At 39.2% G+C, this 26,221-nt stretch overlaps 3 protein-coding genes across 4 annotated transcripts; all 3 read right to left on the minus strand.

The window, feature by feature from the left end:
* Window positions 1-7,711: 7,711 nt before the first annotated feature.
* ppib (peptidylprolyl isomerase B (cyclophilin B)) lies at window positions 7,712-11,726 on the minus strand. The gene is made up of 5 exons (XM_026310857.2): window positions 11,483-11,726; window positions 10,181-10,294; window positions 9,741-9,834; window positions 9,028-9,212; window positions 7,712-8,116 (listed from the first exon to the last, which is right to left on the minus strand). Exons 1-5 carry the CDS (start codon window positions 11,615-11,617, stop codon window positions 7,994-7,996), a joined length of 651 nt encoding a protein of 216 aa, XP_026166642.1. The 5' UTR covers window positions 11,618-11,726; the 3' UTR covers window positions 7,712-7,993.
* Window positions 11,727-13,025: 1,299 nt separating this feature from the next.
* Window positions 13,026-19,799, minus strand: adpgk (ADP-dependent glucokinase). 2 transcript variants are annotated; one of them, XM_026310856.1, is made up of 8 exons: window positions 19,601-19,799; window positions 17,818-18,061; window positions 16,655-16,880; window positions 16,497-16,559; window positions 16,015-16,135; window positions 15,712-15,908; window positions 15,248-15,346; window positions 13,026-15,099 (listed from the first exon to the last, which is right to left on the minus strand). In XM_026310856.1, the coding sequence occupies exons 2-8, from the start codon at window positions 18,042-18,044 to the stop codon at window positions 14,539-14,541; spliced, it is 1,494 nt and encodes a 497-aa protein (XP_026166641.1). In that variant the 5' UTR covers window positions 18,045-18,061; window positions 19,601-19,799; the 3' UTR covers window positions 13,026-14,538. The 2 variants fall into 2 exon arrangements, with proteins under 2 accessions (XP_026166641.1, XP_026166640.1); XM_026310855.1 differs by having other exon boundaries at window positions 13,026-15,102.
* A 1,456-nt stretch (window positions 19,800-21,255) lies between these two features.
* snx22 (sorting nexin 22) lies at window positions 21,256-26,054 on the minus strand. Its single transcript, XM_026311643.1, has 7 exons — window positions 25,733-26,054; window positions 23,877-23,960; window positions 23,578-23,682; window positions 23,351-23,445; window positions 22,886-22,915; window positions 22,300-22,367; window positions 21,256-22,103 (listed from the first exon to the last, which is right to left on the minus strand). Exons 1-7 carry the CDS (start codon window positions 25,817-25,819, stop codon window positions 21,988-21,990), a joined length of 585 nt encoding a protein of 194 aa, XP_026167428.1. The 5' UTR covers window positions 25,820-26,054; the 3' UTR covers window positions 21,256-21,987.
* Between the last annotated feature and the right edge of the window lie 167 nt (window positions 26,055-26,221).

Below are 26,221 nucleotides of genomic sequence, written 5' to 3' on the forward strand. Positions count from 1 at the left end.
ACTAGATTTTGTCTTTGTTTTTGTAATGTAAAATCTTAGTCTGAAGCATAAATGACAACTAGAACTTTTAAAATCATGTGGAATAAAATGTTCTTCATAAATATTATAGAGTGGAAGTATAAAACAGCATAAAACGACAATTTGCAAGTAAACAAAAAGTACTGTGCACCAAATATGTACCAAGGTGCAGTACAGTGCACTTGTTAAATGTACTTTCCAATACTGGGAATTACCTCCTCAATGCACATCATTCAAAGACACAAACGTCTTAATCATGGAAGGATGAGAAGCTCATGAAAGAACAAATTAGACTTAAGGGAATGAAAAGATTGGATTTAGGAAATTCAGTGAGGATATGTGGAGTATTTATAAAGAAGACAAAAAACCATTTTGACACTCCAGTTTGTACAGTTTTATGGGTAAACTCCTGTTTACTTATAATTTGTATGAATAAATAAAGTAAAGTAAATACCATGGTACTTTGTACATATGTATTTTAGTACTCTGAGCTAAATGTCAGCATGCTTGCAATGACAACGCTAACATGGTATTTTTTAGCAGGTGTGATGTTTACCACATTAATCTTAGTTCGGGGGTTAGCATGCTAACATTTGCTAATTAGTGCTTATCCTTAGAGGTGGTACTAAATGGAAAGTATCCAAAGTTAGTACAGTTCACTGGGACATGAAAGTTGGCACCGATTTTGAGGCTAGATGTAAAGTTCATATCAAGTCCTTAAAATCTATGAAAAATCTATTTAGCACCTGTACAAAATTACACAGAGGTCTATTGCTGAGATATTTTTATCTGAATCAAAAGCAATGGACTGAGCAACAAAATGACCTAGGCATAGCAATGTTGTGGCTAAAAACATATCACATTCCAGTGTTTATTTTAATCTTAAGTTTATCTGAAGCCTTTCTGAAAATTAAAACAAACTAACCACATATGAGCTGTGTTTTTTGTAATCATCTGTCCAAAAACAGTCAGTAATATAGACTTAACCTGGGAGCAAAGTTTCAGCTTCTTTCAAATTACATAATCAGCCCTTGCAGTAGGTGCAGCAGAGTAAAAGCAATCTAAGCCTGTGCTGAATCTCAGGTGAACACTGAGTGTCTCAGTTCCCAGGACAAACTGTCCCTCACTGCCCTTCATGAACTCCAGTGCAGCATCGCAGGGTCACAGATGAGATTCTGGCTGAAAAACAAAACGTCTCTCGTGTTTCAACTTGTCGTCTTGATGTTTGAGACCAGCACCACTAACCTGGGATTTCAGTCCTCACACTGAAGACAAAAGACAGATCATGTGAAAAGCACACGACACACTATCTCAGCTTCAAGGATGAAATATTTAGCAGGAGCTCTGTGGGGAATAAGTGCTGAAAACTGAAGGAGCATCCACCAGTTATTGCCAGATGTGTTTAAGACTGATAATGAAGTAGGACCATGTGTTTTCACCCTACAACACCTCCTGGTCAACACCTCATGGCCTCCAGGGGAAGATAGCAAAATCTCACAAAAAAAAAACATTTTATGCAGCCACTTCACTAATGAACTGCCTCATTTACAAAGCACAAATAAAAAAAACATTAAGTATAAATATGGAAATTCATATGCTTCTTGATTGTGTGAATCCCTGAACAAACTCTTGAACTAATGAAAGTTTCCATTGTTTCTCCCTGACAGCACGTCTCAGTCTGTGGGAGGAAAAGTTGATTTACTCATGCAGGTAATCACAACAAACGCAAAGACACAGCAGGATTTCATGTCAAAATTTCTTATTTTTCCAACTTGTTGCCTCCATGTTTGCCCTAAATGTCAGTCTGAATAACTGTGGTCCTACCTAAAACTGGATTCATGTCATCTCCAAATACCATGACAGAAAGTGTGAGTTTGGAGTGTGAGTGTGAGTGTGAGTCGGGTGTGTAGGCGTTCACAGGAAGGAGAAGATCTTCAGATGATTTGAGAATGTTTACATGTCCTTTTGTGAGTCCTTTGGCGGATGCTCTTTTATACAGGGTAGCTTATTGTGTTGTGGGTCTACAGGGTACGGATGGATCTTTGCAGATACAGTGTGGCTTTCCTCTCCATCAACTACATCACATCAGAAAATAAACACGACGCCATCAAGCACGAAGTAGAACATGGACACTAGAAATCTTGAACCACACCAATGCAAAACTACACTGTGCCACTTTTATTTAGTCCACTTGAAACATGGAGCAACAACAAACTGATGGACTGATATTTATTGTATCTAGAGGAAGAGGTTCAAATGTCATGATGTTTGCTGTTTGGCCTCATTCTGAAATGGTGCCATTTCAATTACACAGCTGGTAAAGCTTAGATTATGTACAAAAAAAGCTAAAGTTATAAACAAAAAGTATTTACAAAAAAAGTCAGTGCAATAATCACTTAACATGTTTGGAAGAACCTGGAACTTGGATGTTGAATGTTGCACTGTGTTATGGGCTAAACCCTTCCTCTGTATCTAGTCAGCCTGGAGCTGTCATGTCTTTCACAGCTGCAGAATGTTAGATTCTCTGGGAAAAGGAAACACAGCCCCAGTGTGCTGCATTCACCAAGAGCCTTGCTGTTTTCCCTGTGCAGTCCTACTCTGCATCTTTATAAGCTGATTGTCTCTCTGTAATTCAGTCTTGCAGGGTGTCTCAGTGTTTCCAGGTAGAGCTGACTTAATATTTAGACACATGTAATCTCAGTCTCACCACATGAATTAATCAAAGTCTGCAGCAATTATCTGTTGAAGACAGTAACTTGATAGCTCTAAGTAATAAGAAAGCACAGTATGGCATGAACATGATCTCAGACCTTACAGATATGTGACCGTCTGATATAATGCGCTTTACTCAAAAATCTGGGCTGTTCTAATTGTGAGAAATCTTGGAGAGATGACACAGTGTGTGGGTGTGGTCTGACATTTTCAAATATCAGACTGATCCACACCCACATACCATATCCTCCAATCCTATTACTATGGATGCTAAAAGCCAACAAATGTAATGTAAATATGGCTCACATTAAGCTTCTTGGTGAGACAGCCTATGGGGTCTTTTGTTTAGTTCTTTTTTACAAGAGGACAGTTTGTTCAGGATTATTTTTATGAACAGTTTTTTCTGATTCACACCAAGCAGGGATAGTGGTGGGACAGTTGGATAATTTCCATCTTGGGATGCGCGAGTCACTCTGCAGGAACTGTGTAAGTGGGTAATCTCTCAGATGGCTCTGTATCTAACTGGATATGCTGAGGCCTCAGGTGCCAACAGATCTGCTCTTTCTAAAAGAAGCCCATTGTGCCCCTCAACTTTATTATATAACCTGCTGTCCCATTTCCACCCACCACCCAGTATGTACAATACAATGCACTACGTGGATGGGTCAAGATTTTTGTTGTAAATAACACAAGGTACAATTCCTTACTTCTGTAAGTGAACTCATAAATACTGCATTATTGTCTTTCAAACACAAATATTTTTTTCTCTACTGCACACAGCTGCTTTAGCTCCATAGCCAAAGGTGCCACGGTAAGATAAATATTTTATGCTCTTACGCAACCCCGTCAATTAGCTAGTCAACATAACCCAGTGCAACTGCTATTTCCAAACTACATGAGATGAACAGGAATGCAGCAGCACTTTTATGGTCTCTAGAAGAGCACTTAACTGTATCCCCATGCTAGAGCTTTATCGTTTTATCATGTCCTCAAAAATATGCACCCAGGCTGGAAGGAAATGACTTTAATTAGCAAAGTAACCTGCACAGAACATCTAGAGCATTAAGGCCACCTGGTCTGCAGCAAAGTAGAGAGCTTTAATCCTCTGTGGTTTTACTTATTAACTCTACTTTAATTTTACGTTTGAGGTGATGATCAGCAGGAGACAGGTAAAGATGGATTTTAGGTCGCAATTTATTAAAAGACGGAAACGGACAAAAACGCAGTATCTTTGATTAGTTTTGACAGTTCAACAACATCTGTAGATCAAATGCCTGCTATTTAGAGCTATTTTTCAGGGTTTCTTAATTTATTTATGATGTGCAACAACAAAATATAAATTCCCAAGAAACTATCACTACAGAGAAAAATTGTTCAAATATTAATCACTTTGTTTTGATTGTAAAGGACTGAAACAGTTAGGAATGAGGGGGAAATTAGGCAGTATAACAACAAGCAGAACTGCATTATGAAATTCACTCATCTGTGTAAAGTAACATTAAACAACTATACAAGAAAAAATAAAACCTGCTGATGACAAATAAACAGTGTACCCTGAGAGGGACATGAATGTTTGTTCCATATTTCATGGAAATCCATCCAATTGTTATCAAGATATTTCCAAATAAAAAAGTATTTCCACCCCAAAAAATCCCGTCTGGTCTAAAGTAATAGAACAAAAAAAATAATCAGAACTAGAGTCAAGCTGCTGGTGTGGTGAAGAAAGCTAAAATTAGACATAAATTAACAACAATAAACACATTTTGCAGGTTTTTTATTCCTTTTCTCCTCTTAAGGTGCAGCATTCTAGAAGAAGCACAGTGCTATTCTTTAAGCATTAATCCTGACCTAAATATATTGGTTGGAAAATACACTCATTAGTTTAGTTGATTTTCCTCTTTCTATCCTCATAAGAACTTTGGGGTTTTATAAGTTAAACACATACAGTGATTTACTGCTGATGAGTTTCAGAGGAGACTGTTTGTTTTTCACGTAATTCCTATGTAAGACAATGGAGACCCAGCAGAGCCAGTCTAAATTAGCACGCACTCTGTGGCCTTGTTGCACTGTCTTCCTGTTCAGAGCCGTGAGCAAGCAGTAACTCAGGAGGAAGGGCAGGAGATCGTGGGAACCGGCGTGTCACTGGAGCCTTGGCCACGTCCCGAAGAAAACTTCTTCCAGAGAACATGAACACACACAACATGCAAACTGCAGAGGAGGGCAACAGAAACTGAGGAAACTGGAGAACAATGAAGAAATGGATGTGACATTGCTGCTCAGCTATAGGTCTGGGTGGGAACCCACACGTCTGTGGTACTGGAGTCAGAGTCTGCCTTTCTAAAACTCATTGACAAAATACAAGGCTCAGTTCCCACGGTGTCTTTTCCCACACTGCTGCTCATATTGTATATTTATACTTCTCTTGTCGAACTGTTTCCGCTCTGACTTGTACGCTGCGTCTGTATTTCCTTATCTTTGTGGACATGACTGTTGTTTTGTTGTTTTGAACTTGACCATGGCTTTATTCAGCTGCAGAGATTTCTATGTTGTTGGTATCTGTCATCGATTGGGGAAACTCTTTTTTTTTTTTTTTTAAATCCTTTACAATGATTACAGTACCTGCCATTGTGATTTCAGACTGAAACTACCAGTTATAATTATAGCAAAATTAAAATATGTTCTGAATTTCTGAAGGGCAAAGTCTGGAAACAGGTAGAGGGCCCAAGCAGGAAAACAGGTACAGGTGGTCAACTAGCAGCATGCAAAAGAAAAAAAAAAGCCACCTACCAGCAGGCTGATTATATTACACCTTTATCAAATGTCAAATATTCACACATTATGAAATAGTCACTTTCCATTCAGATTACTTAGGTAAATATCAATCTTCAGTTACCAAATATTAAATTCTATGTTCACCGGTTAGCAAACAGTGTTTGCTTGCTCTTTGTGGCTGTGCATATACACTACATTGAGTGTTAGCCTTTTCACCAAAAACAGAAATTCAAACTCCAAACAATGAGATGAAAGATGCTAAAATGCTCCATAAAACTGAAAATCTAGACAAACATAAGAATATGCTCCACTGGGCCTGAGAGGATGGCTGGATGTAGATGTTTGGTCCTCCAGTGTGACAGTGTGACCTCCATGCTTCGTGTGTTGATTCTCTCCAATGTTCTTTTAATCTCATAGACAAAGCCTCTTGCAGGAAGCTATGTCAGATATGTCCGGCTTGTCACAGCTTTTCCAGCAAAGCCAGTAAGTTAAAAATAACACAGTTTTATCAAACAATCCCCAATCGCCACAAACAAGGCTAAACTGAACAACGGAGGGTTAAACCAAGACCACGGATGTGCCGACCCCAGGGAATTCCTTCCATATTTTCCTTCTGGTGAATCATTCAATGCCTGAGTCAATCTGGACAAAACAAGGACTGCAGTGCACAGAACTGCTTTCTGGCTCTTGTCAAAAATACATTTTCTAGGCTTTTTAACCACCTGGAGCCTCTTTGGCTTCAGTCATTTATATAGAAAAAAAATATATTTGTGATATATATATATATATATATATATATATATATATATATATATATAAAAGTGGACATTGTTACTCAAAGGGCCTCAATATCCACTTTTACAAATCTTAATTAAGATCAGTCAGAAGCTGGAGCAAACCAGGTCAGTTTGTCTTCCCCCACTCCACCCTCACCCTCACCGTTCTGACTGTCTGAACACACCTGATCCAGGTAATCATCAGTGGGTAGGGCAGGGACAGATGGAAAACAAGCAGAGCAGTGGTCCCAGAGGAACGTGGGTTTCTCTACCCCTAACAAAGACTGTGTATGAACACATATGCCACCAAACTGTTCCAGTAAGGTCAGTTGTGTTTGGAAATACCATTCTCTAACCCAGCACTGTTCCCATGGCCTCAGTATTTCCAGACACTGCTTCTTAAAATGGCCACACTGGAATAAATTAAGTTAGAGTGCAGTTATATCAGTTTTTATCAGGGGTTTTGTTTGGGGAGAGAATCCTGAACGTTTGAGGGGGTCCAGAGCTGAATAGGGTAGCAGTCAATTACTGAAAACAGTATAGTTTTTTCATAACATAAAATCTTATTTAAAAAAAATACATTTGTATTTATGATGTCCCTGACTATTTTACAGATAGTTGTATTCTCAGTAATGTATTATTCATTACTTTGTTCCTCAGTAATATTCTAATGCTGAGTCAGAGAGAAAAAGTGGTCTGCATGAACACCAGGTAAATAGTCAGCAAAACCCAAAATCTACTGCTAAATATGAGTCAGTCACTCAGTGGAAAGTCAAAGGAGTCAGTTCGTGTCCTCAATGATCGTTGAGACCCACAGAAGTGTAGAATTCCTCATATTACTGCACTAAAATCACGTGAAACCACAAGCACGAACAGGCTCTGATCAGCTGAGGAACACATATTTCTTTTGTGAGGGGGCCCTCTGCAGTCCAGACTGACACTTTAAATATTCAGGTGCAAAATAAAGAACACTGAGTCATAACAGCAAAGCATTGTCTTTCTATTCCAAAATACATCCTCCTTTATGTGGGAATTTATGTAAAATAAACCCTTTTTTGCTATATAATCTCTACAGGTGCAGTCCAAAAGAACGAGGGTAATCTCACCCTTAGTGGTGATAAGAACAATTGCCCCAAATTTTGTGAATGCTAAAAGGGACAACACAGGTTAAGTTGGCATATGTAAACAAATAACATGAGTTAAATTGGTAGACTACAGTGAACTCACTAAAGCTATTTAACTATTCTCTTTAAGCTCATATGAGAGCTGGTCTCATAAATAAGATTGTATTAGCAAAGTTTTTTATCTTTGTGAATGTGCTTCAATATTTACTTCAGGGACAGAGCTGAATATTTCACCACCAATATTAATCTCCAGATCTTTGACTGTCAGGGTCCTAATTACAACCAGGTGTAACAAAATTCACACACCAGTTTAACAAAACTTGAAACCTTTATTTCAGATTTCAACTTTTTTTTACAAAAAACAAAAACAAAAAACAGAAATACAGTTAAGTGCACCTTGGAATGCTAGTTGGTAAAATGGACCCAAAGTGTTGTAATTTCTGCTCGAGGCTAATGCTCCTCTGGTGCTTTAAGACGGCAGCCACCGAATGACCCAAAGCCCTTTCTCCAGGACCACAGGGCTAGTAGTGATAAAACAATTTCCCCAACACCCACCCACCCCCCACAGTCCTGTTCTCCCCCAGCAGACATCTACTCCTTGGCCACTGCAAATGGCTTCTCCACCTCAATTTTGCCACAGTCGTGGATGGTGACATCTTTCAGAGGCTTATCACGACCATCTGTCTTTGTGCTCTCAATCTTCTTCACCACATCCTGGAAGAATAAAACAAGAAGATATTAGAAGGGTTCAGCAATATTAAAATGGGAATTGGGAATTTTAACAATTTTATTTATTGTCCAAAAAATAATTAAGAAAACTTGTGCAGGTGTTTTGTTGTTCTTGCTTCTCTTTATTTTAAAAAAAGATTTCTATAAAATATATAAATTATATTTTAATAACTAACGCCTGATCTTTGTCCACCTTTAGTTAAGTGAAAGCAGCTATACCATAGTGCAAAAATTCCAGAATTCGAAACCTTAAATACAAAAGTACCACCACTAGTAAAACAAAATTTCTTATTCTGTAGAATAAACTCTGCCAGTGATATATCTGAGATAAATATTGCTAGAACATCATATTGTTGTTGCTGGTCAAAATGGAATCAACGTTACCTATTTTATATAGATTTGGATAGTTTAATCTGCAACAGTGCATAAGTAGTATGAACTGTTGGTTTTCTCAACATCAATATTCATGCATTGGGCTTCATATGTGTAAACAGATTTCCACTTTTATGCATACACAAACTTTGGTGTTATATTTGAACCATGTACCTCCAGAGTTAAGATAAAGAGTGTACTTGTTTTGGGGCAATATGGCTGATGTTAATGGGAAAGTAGGCTGTCATTCGTGCCAGAGCTGCAACATATTTATTAAAGCTGTCCGGCCTGCTTTACTAAATGTGATACTCTACTTCCCGTGCTTCAGCTCTATTCATAGTGCACTTGAGGAGAGAGGAGGAAAGTAGGGCTTTCTTTAGTTTGAAACTCACCCTGCTATCCTTAGCATTTCATCAGATGGACCAATATCTGCAGACAGATCAGCTTTTGACAGAAGCTAAACTCACATTTAGGATTTGGTTATTTAGTCACCACCTTGCAATGTGACAAGCATTGAAACTCACCATTCCCTCCAGAACTTTTCCAAAGACGACGTGTTTGCCGTCCAGCCATGGAGTCTGAACTGTGGTGATGAAGAACTGGGAACCGTTGGTGTCTTTGCCAGCGTTGGCCATGCTGAGCCAGCCGGCACCGTAGTGCTTCAGCTTGAAGTTCTCGTCAGGGAAACGGTCTCCGTAGATGCTCTTGCCTTCAAGAGGAAAAAGAATATTTGCACCATTTGAATGCGTGTGATTTGTTTGTGTTTGTAGGTAGCTTGTCGCATTCACCCACTGCACCAACCTCTGCACCTCATCTTGGTCACCTGATTTTTGCCAAATGTTTCTCTGATGACATTTGCTTATATGTGATCAATGGACACAACTGAGTCTCTCAGAACAAGAGCATCTGCCAGATGTCCTCTGACTAAGATGATGTGAAGTGCCTCTTGAAAAACAGGTTATCGCTGTACATGTCATGAATGTATAAAACAATAAAATGAATCATCAGTTCACTAAATGCTGAGAAGATTGTAGGCAAATCTTCTGAACTGAATAAAAATGAGGTATGTATCTAAAATGTCAAAGATAACACAAGCAATTTAACATTTCCCTGACAGTATGTCACTGCTGGACTGATTTTGGTAAAACCCTCAAGGGTCCATGTCATTAAATATTCAGACCATCATGTCATTTCTCATGCAGGACAAATGTGATTCTGCAGGTGTTAGCCATCTTACCTCCAGTGCCATCTCCTCTGGTAAAGTCTCCCCCCTGGATCATGAACTCCTTGATGACTCTGTGGAATTTGCTGCCCTTGTAACCGAATCCTTTCTGTTTATTTAAAAACATCAACAACTGAAATCTCTGCCAGTGTTTGACATTTTACACCATGTAAATGAGATTCAATTTACTTAGTCAAAGTATCTCCTGGACATGTGGATTTGAAAAAGTGAATAATGATGTTGACCTTAAGTTGAAAGTATAGTATACAGCTCAGGTCACCCACAAATACCCACATGTAATTTCAACCCTTTTCGATGCTGTACTGCTGTTTAAAAATGATTGGTTACAGTTGATTTGCAGTAAGTGTTGATTGTGAACACCACTAGTCCAAACACATTACAGACAGTTGCATTTTAGTGGCTGTTAATTTATACACAAACTCTGACTTTCTCACCTCTCCTGTTGCCAGAGCAACAAAGTTGTCAACTGTTTTGGGAACAGTTTTCCCAAACACCCCGATGACAATTCTTCCTACATCTTCATCTCCAATTCTAACGTCAAAGAAGACCTACAAAATCAGGTTATAGGGTTATTTTACATAATGTGGCAAAAACTCTTTTCTACATTTATGTTTATTGTTACTTAGAATGAAAAAGATTGCTTGACATTCTTGTCCAGACAACCCTTTCAAGGGTTTTATATCCTGTAGGCACATGATGCATTTTACACAGTGTTTTACAAGTATTACAGCTGCATAAAAAAGTTGATGATCAAACAATTTGGATTTAACTCAAATCATCCTTTTAATTCCCTAATCATTTGCAGATCTAGTAATTTCAGAACAGGTAAGTCTGAATAATTCCTGACCAACAGTAGTAGGTCTGCTGCCAGTTGGTCCTGGAATCAACTGAAACAAGGGGTGTATGTCCACCACTGTGCAGAGGTTTTCTGCAGGCCCTCACAGTTAACGTTCAGACTTTAAGGCATTTTTACTAGCACACAGAACCTAACTTAACACCATTTTACCCTAATCCAGATCAAATTAAAGAAATCAAGATTTTAAATCAAGATGCCCCAACGGCCTAATATTCATAGGATCATGTCCTTTTTAAGTGCATGAATCTATTTATAATGCTTCCAGCTATTTAACAATAATTCCTAATATCATTAATCAATCATTACACATCTGGACAACAAACAGACAGAATAGTCAACCAACTTTAGAAATAATCAGTTAATTGAAGGTCTGTATTTAAATGTTACATAACAGGACCAGTCCTAAGGCTCCATGTAACTGCAGACGTGGACAGTTCAGCACCCAGACATGATAACATCTGCAGCGTCTGGCTGAGGTGCAGCATTTTTCCTTCGTTAAAGGAGGACTTTCTGTTTACATGTAACATGCAGTGGTAATTACAGATTAAACGAATCTGAGGTAGTTCATATTTTACGCGTTAGCTTTTGACGTTTAGGCCGACTAAATGTGCTAACGGATTACAGCTAGCCCGGCAGAGATGAGACATTTGTGATTTTGGTGTTCTGGCTTGGCAGCACTAGCTTTAGGTCAAATGTTGTCACTACTTTACTTCACGCTAGCTGATGTTAGCCTAGTGCAGCAGCTCATAACGTGCAATTCAACAGTTTTGCTCGTAGCTAAAGGCTAACTTGTGTGACGTGGCTTTACAAGCTGTTAGCATTAGGGTAGCTACGAGGAAGCATTGTGATTTTTCTGAATGACCCGCTAGCCGCCGCCTACCTTAGCCGTCACTTTGGGGCCTTTCTTCTTCTCGTCGGCGGAGGAGCCATCGGGGAAAGCGAGAAAAATCAGTGATCCCACAATGACCGTTACGGCGACAAGGAACTTCATCTTTCTCTCGCACACTCTAACCATCAACAAGGAGAAAGTTAGCAGCCCGGGAGGACGGCCTGTTAGTCGAGATAGCTTTATAAGAGACGGGGGAGGGAGGGAGTGCGGTATCCGGGGTGGAGACTGCAGCGGTGGCCGCTCCGGACGGACTCCAGTTTATGTCTCCTCCGCCGCGCAGGGGAAGGACGTCATCACGGCAGAGAGACGCACGGAGCTCTGATTGGTTCACGTACCGGAGCGTTTCAGCCAATCAGATGCATACGCGTTACATCGTCCTGTCCAAGTGCCAGGACTCTTATGTGAAGTAAAAGGACATGGACGTCCCCAAAATGATGTTTTACTTCAAACCATGAGAAAATACATATCATATATGATTTCATGGGGCAGCACAGTGGTTTGGTGGTTAGCACTCTTGCCTCACAGCAATAAGGACTGGTGACCTGTCCAGGGTGGACCCCTGCCTTTCACCCAAAGAGAGCTGGGATAGGCTCCAGCAGATCCCTGTGACTTCAAATGGGAATAAGCACATATAGATAACTTCATGGATAAAGTGTTATGTGTCAGCACAATATGTGAGTATAGACAGTAGCCATTTCACAAAATTGAAGTTGCAGTTTGAAAACTTGTAATTTCTTACCTTTCATTGACTTGGACATATTTACCAAAACAAACAAAAAAAAACAACAACAAGCAATTTGTTCACTATAATCATCTAACATGACGCTGTGAACATTTACAATCTATTTGGAAATAAATTGCTTTTGTGAGATGGACCAGAGGGCCTCACAATTAATTAGTCATTTGAAGTACTTTATAATTTTCAGTAGAAATGATTTATTGGTGTTTATTCCATAACAACCTTGCAATTAATCCAATTACTGCAAAACACACATACTGAACCAGTTAAGTCTAAGGCTCTCGAGCAGCTGCTGGGTTGGTAACCAGCATTGTTCCAAAGCACTCTTAGAAACATTTTAGAATTATACCCAAAGTACTGTATGCAAGTGAACAAACTCATAATCTTTAGTCCACATGTTAATAGATCCTGTTAGGAGCTCAAGCTAGTATTGATAACTTACTGTTTGTTACAGCATGTCACAAACCTGATCCTCTGAGCAGACCTGATTTTAAATATTTCAATAAATTCAATACATTGTTCAAAATAGTTTACAGAAGTGTATAAATGTCATGATATAAAGCAACCTAATAATCACAAACAATTGTGCCATATAGTCATATTTCCAGCTGTACTGTTGAACCTAATTATCTCTTCCTTTTTTTGCACTCTTCAACATTAATATCTACACTGCCAACCATCACCATAATCAAGCCCAACTCTAGCATCCATATACATTTTAATGACAAATAAAGGAAACTTGTTGACAGATGCAAATGTTAAAAAAAACAAAGGAGACAGAAATTATGAAATGAATAAAGTTGAATAGATTGTACTTGCCAGAAATGGGGGGAGTTAAGAGTTAATGTTACATTCACCTTTGCAGGCACGCCTGCCACTTTTTCCTAGTGCAAAGAATCAATTCTGCTCAACAAAATGCCACACGTCTTTGTTGTATGTTTACTTTAAGACTATTATTATTGCAGGCCTCTAGTGGCCATTTGAGGTATACAAACATTTTGTTCTGACAGTTACATACCATACAATAAAAATGATTCAGGCATAATATATTCACAGAAAAAGAAAAAGTATCATTAGGTATATGCTGGAATTTAAATCAGTAAGTGTCTCTTGTAGTTTGTTGTACTGGCAGCTTTTATGGTTTCCCAGCCAATCATGTTATATAATCATAAACTGTAATTAAGAGAAAGCAATACCTGAAAAGAAAGAAGTTGTACAAACAAAATTGAAATAAAAACATATGCAGTAACCCTGAATACGTATGATCTACATGATATTTTAACTTAATTCATGACAAACAGGACTGTCAGGCTGACTAACTTGCATCCAATTGTGAACTGAGTTTTACTGCATGAATAATGATCCCCTTCAAAACCATGTTAAAATAAACTTTTACAAGTGTAACGTTTCATTATTTGATCAAGAATGAATAAGCACACTGCATCAGGAATATATCATGTAGAACAACTAACAGAGATAACTGTTGTTTGCGCTATTTTCCAAACTAAAACCTCTTTGCAGTGAGAGTGTTTAGGCGCAAAACTGAGAAAACAAAAACTGTCAGTATTTTTTATCTTCTCAGGACAAATAACAAAAACATCACATATATCTAGATAACAACTATTACATGGTCACCCCTGGCAGAATGAACTTTCAAGTAACTATTGAATGCATCAAAAGTTGAACACCAAGAATACTACTTAGATTCTACCATAAAGTAAGACGTCATCAGTTTCCAGTAAAACATAACTATGAATGTTTGTGTGTGTGTGTGTATATATATATTGATACGTGTAACTGATGTCAAACTTAAATTTTTTTTGGCTCTTAAATATGAATAAAATGTTTCATAACTTTTAAATTTGTATTTTCTCAAGGCACAGCATATTTAAGATATGCAGGTCAAAGTAAATTAGGTGAGCCAACAAAACTCTTTGGAGTTTGTGAAAATGGCTTTAAGATGTGCCCAGTGCATAGAGTCAGGCCACCTCACAGCCTGTTCAGATCCAGTTTTGTAACGTTCTGTCTCATGTTTTCATTTCTGCTGGAGATTAAAATGAGGAAGGACAAAGGAGACTGAAGCAGGCTGGAGGATTCGTCAGGCAGGATTTAAAACTGACCACATTCTTAAAACAGGGCCTTTGGGAAGGAAGACACAGAACCAGGTTCAAGACACAGAGATCTGAGCTGGTACAGAAACATGGCTCCAACCCAACAAACCACAGCTGCAGGTCAAACTTCAGTGAGTCTTTTCAGCACTTCCCAGCAACATTTTACAAACAAATGGAGTGTCAGATGGGAGTAAATCTCAGAAGGACTCCTGGGTCTTTACCTCTGAGTAAATTAGTCCCTCAGCTGAGATGGCGTCTCCAAGCCCAACTGTCCGAAGCGGTTGTTTGCAGACCAGCACTGGTGTGAAGTAGAAGGTGACATTTCCACGACGCCATACAGTAACCGGCTCTGTTGGGTTCAGGGACAACTTCTCTCGTGGCTCAGTGTGTGAACTGTGAAACTCCAGTGAGGCTTTGAGCTCCACTTTACTAACATCAATAGACTGCAGGCCACAGGCCTGACTGCTGGCCACTCGCGCTCCAGCCATCACTGCTGCTGCCTGGTTCCCCCAGTAGCCATCCACTGTGGCCAGGATGTGGTAGGCCAGCGTGTGGAAATGAATGCGAGTAAGATCTGCCTCTGATGATGGGTCACTGCGGCCATGCTGCTCCAGGATCCAGAGGAGGATGTCGCTGACTGGACCCACATCTGGGATGCCCTTCCAGGCAGCCAGGTCTGCATGAGGCCCATTTCCAGCCTGAGAGAGGAAGAGCAACTCCTGCTCATTCAGCCCAATGGAGCTGACAATGGGCATAACCTGCTAACAGGAAACAGAAAAAACTTTAATTAAATATACAGAACTCTGTAGGGATTTAGTGAAATTTGAGCACATCCATCTTTTCTCTGTGAGGGAATATACGAATTTCACTACATGAAAGACTAAGACAACTACGCTCCACATGTACCTCCTGCATGATGCTGTTCATAAAGTCTTTGTCAGTCATACTCGCCAGCTCGAGGTGGATGGGAATGTCTTTACGAATGTCGGCTATGGCTGACACAGCCTGTGAACAAGGAGCAAGATGTCACTTAAATTACCCCCAATTTAAAATGTTAAGGATAAGATGTGTTAGGAACAATTAATAGTTTCACCTTTAAACCTTGACTCTTCAATGTCATGCAACATAACATTGGACAATCAATAACAACTACCATGTTTTTTTTAAATTGTTCTCTTCAATGTTTGCTCTGATATATAAATTAAAAGTTTAATACTAGACTGGAAAGCAGAAAGAAACACCCCATTAGAAAACAGCAATATATGTCTCTACAATATACAACTCAAAACATGCAAAAACACCAGCTTTGGCAATTATAACAAAGGTGGAGATACTTTCTCCTTACATTAGGACAACTTTCAGCCACTGACCTCTTTCAGACGCTCCTCCCACAGCTCTCTGCCCTGACCCTCCATCATGTGGAGCCCCGACAGGACAACCAGGTCGGGCTGGAACTCCTCCAGACTCGCTACGAATGTCTCCAGGGAGCTCATCTCCCCATTGGACACGTCGTGAGAGAAGATGAAGCGGTTGGCCTGAGGTGCCTGAGTCGAACCCCACTTTTCACCTAGACACAGAGAAGAAGGTCAAGGTCTGACACATCTTAAAAGACTAAAGTGATCTCACTAAGTGTAAGAGATGATGTCAAGGCTTCAGTTTGTTCTTCTCTTTACCTGCTTTATATTCCAGGATGAGGTGAAATTCATCCGTCTCCTGGAGAGAATCTGGGGGAACAACTATCTGCTCATCCAGCATCTCATGAAGCTTCGGACCAACCGGCCCACATAACAAAACCTGGGTATGAACCATAAGCACTTCAGAAACTTTTTGCTGAAACTGTATTTGTTCTAAACTTTTTAACTAATGGAATTATATTTGGAAGCCATGGATTTAAAATAACACTGTAATACTGTGCTTAGAAGGAAGACACCATTTTAACTCATAAACACTATTTTTATGACATTTGTATGGAGGGAATACTTCTTTTTCATTTACTAGTTCTTTAGCCCAATTTTGTATTTATTCTAAGTCAGACATTCAATGATTACAACTGACAAAAACCTGAAGAAGAGATTTTTTAAATCAAAATAGACCAGACAAATATTAAGGAGCTTATTAAGGAGTGTATGGCTTAAATAAAAACATGCTACTGTACCATCAGCTCAGGGTAGGTGGCAAGTTTCTGACCAATGAGTGCAGCGTTCCCTCCCACATACAGCTGTGAGAAGAAAAAAAAAAAAATCAAGTTTATCAGAAGAAAAGGATTTAATATACTGACAGTAACTTGTTTTCTGGGGAGTGGGGTAGCCCTGCCTTTGCACCGGGGTACTCTGCTGCTGCACGTGCAATCCTCTGAAAGGCCTCCTTGTCGCTGAAGAAACGCTCAGCAGCTGCTCCACGCCCCATGAAATGGATGAAGGCTTCCTTCAAGTCCTCTTTGGAGTGCAACACTTCGTGATCCAAGCCAGTGCCAGGATCCACGGCCAGAGCCTGCAGCAGTCCCACACCAGAGAGGACCACATCCACACAGGCGTTCACACTGAAAGAAATAATGACAAATGCTAAGGGGAGGTCTTAATGGCCAGCAATTTTCTCTCTTCAGAGCCTGACAATCAGACTAAATGTATATATGTGGCCAACTGTTGAAAGGCCTAGAATCAAGCAAGTTAAGGAAACAATCAATTAATGACCTATTTCTATCCAAAACATCATTGACAACACCGGTTAAACTTCAAAGCACAGGCACCCATCACACAACATAACAGGATAACTGGATATATGCCAGATGTGCTACATGAATGCAAAATGTAATCAGAGAGGATTTCATCAGTAATACTGTTCAACCACACTCATGTTTAATAAACGTAACATTATACATTTTACATCCAAAGCCATCAGTCTGCTCCTGCATCAGCTGTCACTGAACAGCAGTATTCATTAAACAGCCTTACACACGGTACCAGTGTGAGTTTATTCACACTGTGAATAAATGTAAAACAGCCTTCACTAAATCCACAGCTGTGACCAGATTTCTGAGGCTAACTGCTAATTCTGCACTCTGAGCAGACAGGCAGGATTCCTTCTTAAGAAAACAATCATTTGCCACTCATTGCTTTTCACTTTGTGCAGTTTTAGGCACAGAAACAACTTTTCATGTGCATCTCCTTAAATTTGATTTTGTCATTTTCTACTTACAGACACATCTAATAACAACACCAATAAAATCTGCATCTCTAGTGTAGGTACAAGCAGGAATAGAATTCAGGCACCACAGTCTTGGACCACACCATCTGAGCTCACAATAACACATACCTGCTCAGTAGCAGAGCTGACTGCTGCCTCTCAACATGCCACAGAGTACAGAGTGTATAGCAGAGCTCCACAAGCACATATACAGTGATAAATAAGGATTTCAGGCAGCTGAAGAAAGACACATATTGCAGTAATCAGTACCACAGTTTACCTCAGTAACTCACCCCACTGCCACTCTGCTCCACTGTCGTGTTGGTAGAGTTATCAGAGTCTCCCAGGCAGAAGAGATCATCTGCTCCAGACTGTCCTGATTGGTCAGGCTCTGGGATGAAGACTGGAAGTTTGGCAGGCTGATATACTGCAGAATCTGATCTGGCAGGTCTGAGCCGCCATTGTAGAAATAGCCAAAAGCTAATGCGAGCAGTGCCACTGCCAAAGCCTTCCTCCACATGATGCTCCCACAAACGCCTGAAACCACAGACAACAGTCAGTCCACACGTTCATATAAGCCATTAGCATTCAAAGTTGATCATCTGATTTATTGTGGCTATGAATAACTGTACTATCGGTGTTTGTGTTGACTGCTAAGAATAAGGCAGAATCTTGTATCAGAATGTTTTTGTGATATGGATATTTGTCAAGGGCATAATAAAATCAGTTACAAAATAGTGGTCAAAGATGTGAACTGTGTCATGTACTCATGTACTTACAGTTGCCAATATATTAAGTACACCTCGAGTATTTAACACTAATACAACCTAACACAGGCCTGCAGGTTCAGTTATATCTTTACAGATCAAACATCAATCAAGCTGCCCAGGTTCTGGTGCATCTTCACTCATGGCAAAAATAGATGCCAGCTGAAACAATAGTCCCTGTGGTTAAATTTATGGCACCTGTCATGTGAAATTGCACAGCTACTCCTCATTCCCTAAAAGGTTACCATTTTATTACCTAAGTATCTTTATGATGTTACTGACGGTGGCCAATAGAACATTTTTTAAAACTCTTTCCACTGTTAAATGGTTATGAGGAGCTTTTCCAAACCAATGGTGGAAGGACACCTAAGGGTGTCACATGCTGTGCATACTGTCCAAAAATGATATCATCCATGTCTTATTTTGTCCACTACCTAAAAATATAATGTTTACTATCATGTGTGACAAAGAAAAGTCTCACATTCTCACACCAGAGAAACTACAAAGAGCTAATATTGCAGTATTAGTAGCAGTAGCAGTAGTAGCAGTAGCAGATTAGTCCAACAGAAGATGATGGTAGCTGAACAGGACTAATAATGTGTCACACAGTCTGTCAGAGAGATCTGCTTCACACCAACTGTTTTAGCTGCTTTAACTACCTTAGATAACTGACTTCTATATATCTATACCAAGCTATTACACCTATTACACTGAAGAACAAAATCACTCAATATATGACTTAGAAAGTAAAATCATCAATGTTTTGTTGACATTAAAATATTTAATCTGCACAAAATTCACAGTGTAAATTCAGGTTTCACTGTTTACTGCACACTGATGAATAAACAAGTTCATTTTTAAAGCAATGCCTAACTCCTTTGTGCTGTATATATGAGCCCAATGAATGAGCTGCAGTCTAGTGTAAGGAAAGCTCTGTTACATTACAGTGTAGAAGAGCATTATCCTGCACTTTGTCTTTAACTTTAGAGCGCTGGGCTCAACATTTACACCTGGATGGCAGAGCAGGGGCAGAATTTCATACAACCACAATAACCCTGTTGCCAACATCTGCTCACATCTGCAAACCGAAGCCCCTGCTAACGTGGACACGCTGAGCTAACATGCTAACAGCAGCTCCCTGGGTGTTTCTCTGGCTGCAGGTAATCAAAGCTAATCTGACAGCAGCAAGTAGCTTTAGCCAGCTCAGACTAATTTAGAAACAGGCGGCCGAAGACTCTGTGTCCAGTAAAGCAGATCAGCTCCTGCTGAATAGGAAGTAGCTTCATAGTTAGTTGTTAGAGGCACGTACCGATAATGTGCAGGCTTCAAGTGTTGTCAGTCAGGAAGAGAATCGTGTTTCCTGGTGTTTCACATGCAAAGCGTTTAGTTTGCTGAATGGGGCCGGTGGAGGGAGAGGTAGCTGAGGAGGTGAGAGTACGATCAAGTCATTGAAGGAGCAGCAAGAGGCGGAGAAAGCGCCAGCACCCAGCATGGATGACGGAAGGAGAACAGGCTTTGCAGCGGCGCTCTGCGCATGCGCCGCGCCACATGGTACAGCCTGGAGAGGAGGGCTTTGAGGATAACAAGGGTTTAATTAAATCCTGAAATCAGGACCATGCATTTCTGCAAAGCAAAGCATTTCTAATATATATATAAAGTTGAATGCAAAGGTTTGGTAACCCCATAGTGACACTTTCTGCTCATTGTATGGACACAATTACACTGAGGTCACAAAGCTAAACATCTTTTCAGTTAATTACCCAGTGATGATTCAAACAATAACCCCCTTAATAACAATTTTTACAGTTCAATTTTAGGTTAAATGAAAAAATACTGTGTTTATTAAAGTCAGGCCAGCTGTTTTACTATTGTCAGTCCTTATTCTGCCAACAGGCGGCAGACTGAAGCCTAATTTTCTGCCCAGGTTGAGATTGTATAGACAGATTACTAAACAGACACACTGAGACACAAAGTGACTACAAAGAAACACATAATAACCACAAACAGAAAACCAATTTATGTGGTAGGGGTGGGAGTCCTTTTACAAGTGTGTGCCCAGGGGCCCCCTGACAACCTGATAATCCCTGAGTCTGGTATTGATTCTCTCATCTAACTCTTGGATAAAAGCAGATTCAGTGGATAAACTTTTTGACCTCTCAGTATGAAACAGGAAACAGCTTCAAGCTACTTTCAGTTTCCTCTCTCAATTTATTCAGCATGAACAGGTCAAACCAGGTCTTGATAAGTGAAACAAACAGAAGTGCACTTAGACACCAGGAATCCACAACCTGATAATTAAAAGACACAAACCGTTTCTTCTTGGATTGTCTTCTTAATCTAAATAAGCATTTATGGTCTGTCTGACTGGCTTGTTGCTGCCTGTAAACTATTTTGTTTGAGGGTGATGTGAGGATAAACTCCGCTGATTTAAGTGTGCAAAGCCTGAAGGAGCTTAGGGAAGAAGACTCAAAGCTGTAACTGTTGCCTAAGGGGCTTCTACAAAGTACTGAAGTAAAGGTTTGAAGGCCTTTATATATGAGACATTTCGATTTTTGATTTGTAATCAATTTTCAAAACATTTCTGCACTTAACACTTTGTCATTATGAGTTACTGAGTGTAGAATTAAGTGTAAAAGTTTAAAAATAAGTCTACGACACAACACGACATGCAAAAAGCGAAAGAGTCTCAATACAATACATTTTGAAGCCATTGTATGTCACATCGTTGCATAGTGAATCAATTATCTATAATACATTGCCAATATGAAACATTTTCAAATTATTAGGACATTCATTTTCTTAACTACTGGGGAGATGAATTGTGATTATAATTAAACTCTTTTCATGGGATGGTTGATGACCTATAAAATAAATGTGTCCAACAGTGTCTCCTCCGACTGTTTCTCAACCAAGAATCTGATCTGTTGTAGCTCAGGTTTATACAGAAAATTTAAGCAGGATGAGTCATTTTGATTCTTTATTTCATCTTCAGTATAAACAGATGATAAAAAGCTAAATACAGGAAATGCCAACACTTTAAGAACAAATATTTTTAAAATACTATAAAATATTATAGCCTCAGCATCAAGATTTGGCTGATGCTACATACTGTTGTTTTTGACTTAAAATGCATTTTGTAACAGACCAGTTCCTCTACATTATATTAAAGTGAAAATGTAAGAATGCATCTTCACATTACATTACTGTCTTGCTCTCAGGCTGGTCTTTGTCAATCTGTTACTTTAACAAACAAAATATGTACTCAAGAATATGTTAAAAAGTAAACAGTCATTGCCTTTAAATCTGACTGTTTTCTAACCTCCATCACTTTATTCTAAAATGTATTTCTTTGAAATGTACAGACCACTAGTAGCAGAAGCAGTTCACTCAGTTCATGTTTGTGTATGATAAATAATGTCACATCTAGGTTAAAATCAGATTGTATGCTAACTTCATTGCTAAAAACTAATCAAGTTTTCAAGATGTATTTTTGTAGTTGGCCTAAATATGAGCTGGAAACACAATGGTTGGAGCATTGCAACAACAAAGGCTCGGAGATGGGTTTCAATCCTCCTGGGGCCAAACATACAAAAACAGCTCACCTTTTGTGCATGCTGATGGATTTCTCACTTCTTGTTGTGTATGTGACTATGATTATATTTAACTTTAAAACCTTAAATCTTACAGACAGTAATCTCAGGCCTCTATAGAGGTGGGGTCAGGCTCAGTGAGAGCGGGAGCAGTGAAGCTGACTCGGACATTCCGGGGATAAAACCCCTGAAGAACTCCATCCACAACAACATCAGGGAGACCTTCAAGACAGACATCAAGGTTTACGCCGTCTGCTTAAGATTGTCAAGTTTTTAGATACTTTACAATTCAAAATTATAGAATCCAACAACAAAATACAAACAAATAAAACAAAATACAGTATTTTTTACAAGTTAAAATATGTCAGTATTTGGCTCTAGCACAAAATGCTTTATGGAAGCAGGCTGTTCTACCCACCTGATGTGCTCTCAGAGAGATACGGATCCTGGAAAAATCCCAACACCTTCTGATGGGGTAACTGATAACTGGGGAAACAAAATCAGAATGTTAGCCATTAGTGTCCTTCACTAGTAGGTATACTGTTCATATAGTAATAGTAATATTATTTTGCATACAAACGTTTAACCTTTGTGTGTAAACACACATTTATCCATTCATGTTACTGAACCATGTGGTCCTTTACAGAGATTTTTGTTCCAAAGATTGTGCCAAAATCAACATAAAGAGGTTTAGTCCTGGCACAGACAAGCACAGACTCGTTCCTGTTCTTATCCTGCCAAAACAGTGTCAGGAGCTGGCCAGCTGTGGCTCAAGAGGTAGAGTATCAAATCATATCAAATCAAATCATATCAAATTATAAAGTATCATCAGAGTTGGTGGTTCAATCCGGTACACACACTGTGGTCAAGACAATGGACCTGAAATTGTTCTTGATGGGCAGGCCAGTACCTTAAATGGCAGCCTGCTGCTCTTAGTGTGTGAGTTTGAGAAAGATGCAATACACTTCCACACAGTTACAGAGGAAGGTAGTGTGTGCTCTTACCTGTCATCCTGACTGTCCAGCTCAAGCGATCTGAAATTTATGCACAGAACTTTTATAGATTACATTCAGGGACACTTTCAAAACAAAAGTTAATGTGTTTAAAAAACACATACGCTGCACAACAGCTTTTTATGTCTTATATGTAAGGAAATATATACATAAAGCACTGTGAACCAAAAACAGACGAGGCAAGGACTGTAAACTGGATTTAAACACAACTGAAAACAGTTTGCAGCTACTTTGGATGTATTTCACTGACACACAGGTTACAAATTAAATACTAATTCATTTCTTCCACACAGATTTTAAAACTGTATAGTGCTGCTGCCAACACCACTATGAGATATGTATCTGAAGATTTACCATGTAGCTGCATTGCCTCCATTCCAAAAATAGAGGACCTACAGTAAATGGAGCACCAACATCTCTGGGTGCAGTGAGAGGAGTGTGGACTAGAGGACTTACTCCACGCTGCTGATCTTGTTGCCTGTATGAAAGTGTTTAACATGCAGGAAGTCCAGCAGCACCTGTGGCACATCTTCATTTTGACAGATGATCTCCTATCCAAAAGGAGAAAAAATGTGATTACAGTTTAAAAATAAAATGAGTTTAAGGCTGCGAAATATCTGTCCTGCACAAGGGCAAACTGCAGAAGAACAGAGGCTCCTTATGAGGGCTGGAAGATGGTTTACCTGGATGTAATCTTCCAGCTCTTGCCTCCTCTGCTCCAGAGGTTTGGCCCTCAGGTGGGGGCTCCTTTTGCTTGGGAAATCAGGAGGCTGAATGAGCTTCCTGAGCTGCAGGTAACAAAAGATTCTACATTAACTTTCAAATCAAATGTAAGTAACAGGCAATGACAGAACAGTGCACAGGGTGGCTGAAATTAAAGTTTGTCTGTTACAGAGAGATTATACATCGAACAGCATGATACAAAATGCTACATACAGTACTACTACTACTACTAACTATAAAGCAAGTTCTATCTACATACCTTTCTATGGAGAGTGTGGAATTCACTGTTTCTTCTGAGCACATAATGTTTCCTTTCATTAAACAAGACTTCAACTTTGAAAAGCTGCAAACAAAAGGCACAGAGACACACAAAGAATATTTAGTCACACTGTCATTTCCTGACATAATATCTGTCAAAAACCTATTTGAAGTACAGTAAACAAGCGTAATATATTTGGAATAGATCAACAAAACTTAAAATGTTTCCCTTTACACAATGTCCAAGCACTGGAATGTGTGTTTACCAGTTTTATCAGACATATTGATCAGAGAACATATCAGGTTTGTGTCAGGGGACAGTCATTACTCCACCAGGAGGAGGTGCAGAGCTTCAGCTTCTTGTATGGCTATTCCTTACATGTGACACAATCATTTTATGTGTTTACTATGGATATTTCTGTATCTCATGTGGTTATGAACTATTAACATTATTCTGCATTTTAAAATACAATTAATGATATATTTCCTGTAATGTCTCACTTTACTGTTGTAACAATAAACACGCAAGAACAGAGTATGTGCTGTAGGTCCTGCTTTATTCAGCTTTATAAATGCCTGTGGGAGTTTGAGCTAAGACCTTAGTGATACTGTAACATTAGAACATCTTCCTCACAATATGATGGTCAAACCATTCAACATGATTACTGTTTAAACTTTTATAATGTACAGTATTTCCCTGGGCACATGGGAAGAACATCAGTTCTGCAAACATGAATCAACATTTATACTGATCAAGATTACCGACCACACTAAATCTGCACTCACACTGAAATATTTTATGAATGTATTTTTCACTTGTGGGGAAAGATTTAGCGCATCCTTACCTCTGACACTTTACTTGACTGCAGTAGCAGTAACATCAAATATATTTTATGCTGTTTTCTTTTAAATGTGAATGAATGTGAATTTTTAAGGCAAAAAAACATATTTTCACTCGTGAGGGCATTTAATTTAATTTTTATTATAGTCTTTAACAGAATGTCAAAAAGAGCATTTTGCTGCAGGGAGACTCTACTTAAAGATTTGTGCAGAGCAAACTGCAGCACATCCTCACAGTAAAAAACTACTTCTACTGTCGTCTACACTCATACATCAGTAAAAATATTCAAACAACTGAGTCACAGGACAGTTTCTCTGTGTGTATTCTCTTCCTTTTGACCTTTTAAGTATATTTTACAGGTAATACTCTTATTTACTATTATGTTAAGAATTTTACTTGTAATTGAGCACTTCTAAGCTGCAGCATTGTTAGTATTACTTTAGTGAAATACTACTTCCTCCATCAAAGGTTATGGTTAGGTTTTACTATTCAGTTTGCTCCTGCTCAAATGCATGTCTGATTAATAAGTAAATATTATTTTTCAGGAGCATTAAGTCCTGTCCCCTAGGTACAATTTGACACCCTTTAAAAGAAAAACACTTTGTTTCACAGCTAAAGTTATTCGTTTTTTTAAAAACAAAACATAAGCTTATAAAACATGATGTAGGTTAAAGAGTTCAAACTAGCGTGATGTTTCTCACATGCATGATTAAATGTGATCCAGTCATAGAAGACTGATAGGGGCCATTCTGCAATGACAGCCTCTAAACTTTTAGTGTTGCTGTTTTGTGCTTTGGTATAGACCACATGCTGTCAGCTGTGCTCGGTGCTGCTTTTGTAAATATAGAAATCAGAGGAGTTGACCTCACTTTCACTCTTACTGCAGGTCACCTGGCGTCAAGGTTCACGTCAGGTGTTAATGATTTAAGAAGTGGAAATGTATTATTGTGCAAAAATCAAAGCTAGTGTGTTTGACGCTGTAGATACAAGTGTTCATTGTTAAACTGCCTGCTCACCTTTTTGGTCTTTCCCGACTCGTCCACTTCCCTCTCCATCGATGGTATCGACACTTCAATCATCGGGAAATCTTCTTTCACCACCATCGGACGCTGTCAGCAGCCTGTAAGTCACTTTCTGTCTGATTACAAAGTTCCTCGTCCAGGAACCGAAAAAAAAAAACGTGTCAGTTTGCTGTCGCTCTTCCTCCCGTGCTCCACCTCCACCTTAATAAAAGACCAGGTGAATGCTCAGGGACATTAAAGGTGCAGTCCAACATTTACAGGAAAAGCTCCAGTCCGCGGCTGCTGCTGCTGTTTTTAGAATAATCACGGGTTCAGCGCAGACACACACACAGGGCAGAAGTTTGTTTTGTGGGGCTGAGAAATGTGATGATAAGTGGGCGGGGAGCATGTTGGCAAACAGCATGTCCCTGGTTTGCATCTGCTGCATTAGAGCAATGATTAGTCTATCAATAGGTTAGTTTGAAAATAAAATCAATAATTCAT

The sequence above is a fragment of the Mastacembelus armatus genome, chromosome 6, assembly GCF_900324485.2.
Source record: "Mastacembelus armatus chromosome 6, fMasArm1.2, whole genome shotgun sequence".
NCBI classification, from domain to species: domain Eukaryota; kingdom Metazoa; phylum Chordata; class Actinopteri; order Synbranchiformes; family Mastacembelidae; genus Mastacembelus; species Mastacembelus armatus.

Bases quoted from the DNA above. Each gene is read 5' to 3' on its own strand.
- snx22 (XM_026311643.1), bottom strand. From the start codon at position 25,819: ATGGTGGTGAAAGAAGATTTCCCGATGATTGAAGTGTCGATACCATCG. The intron at 23,961-25,732 runs GTGAGCAGGCAG...TTTTGTTTGCAG, and splicing joins AGTCGGGAAAGACCAAAAAG to CTTTTCAAAGTTGAAGTCTT. The intron at 23,446-23,577 runs GTAAACCATCTT...CCTTTTGGATAG, and splicing joins AGCTGGAAGATTACATCCAG to GAGATCATCTGTCAAAATGA.
- adpgk (XM_026310855.1), bottom strand. From the start codon at position 18,044: ATGTGGAGGAAGGCTTTGGCAGTGGCACTGCTCGCATTAGCTTTTGGC. The intron at 16,136-16,496 runs GTACAGTAGCAT...GTTCATACCCAG, and splicing joins CCACCTACCCTGAGCTGATG to GTTTTGTTATGTGGGCCGGT. The intron at 15,103-15,247 runs GTACATGTGGAG...GTTTCCTGTTAG, and splicing joins TGAACAGCATCATGCAGGAG to CAGGTTATGCCCATTGTCAG.
- ppib (XM_026310857.2), bottom strand. From the start codon at position 11,617: ATGGTTAGAGTGTGCGAGAGAAAGATGAAGTTCCTTGTCGCCGTAACG. The intron at 10,295-11,482 runs GTAGGCGGCGGC...CTGATTTTGTAG, and splicing joins GCCCCAAAGTGACGGCTAAG to GTCTTCTTTGACGTTAGAAT. The intron at 9,835-10,180 runs GTGAGAAAGTCA...TTAAATAAACAG, and splicing joins TTGCTCTGGCAACAGGAGAG to AAAGGATTCGGTTACAAGGG.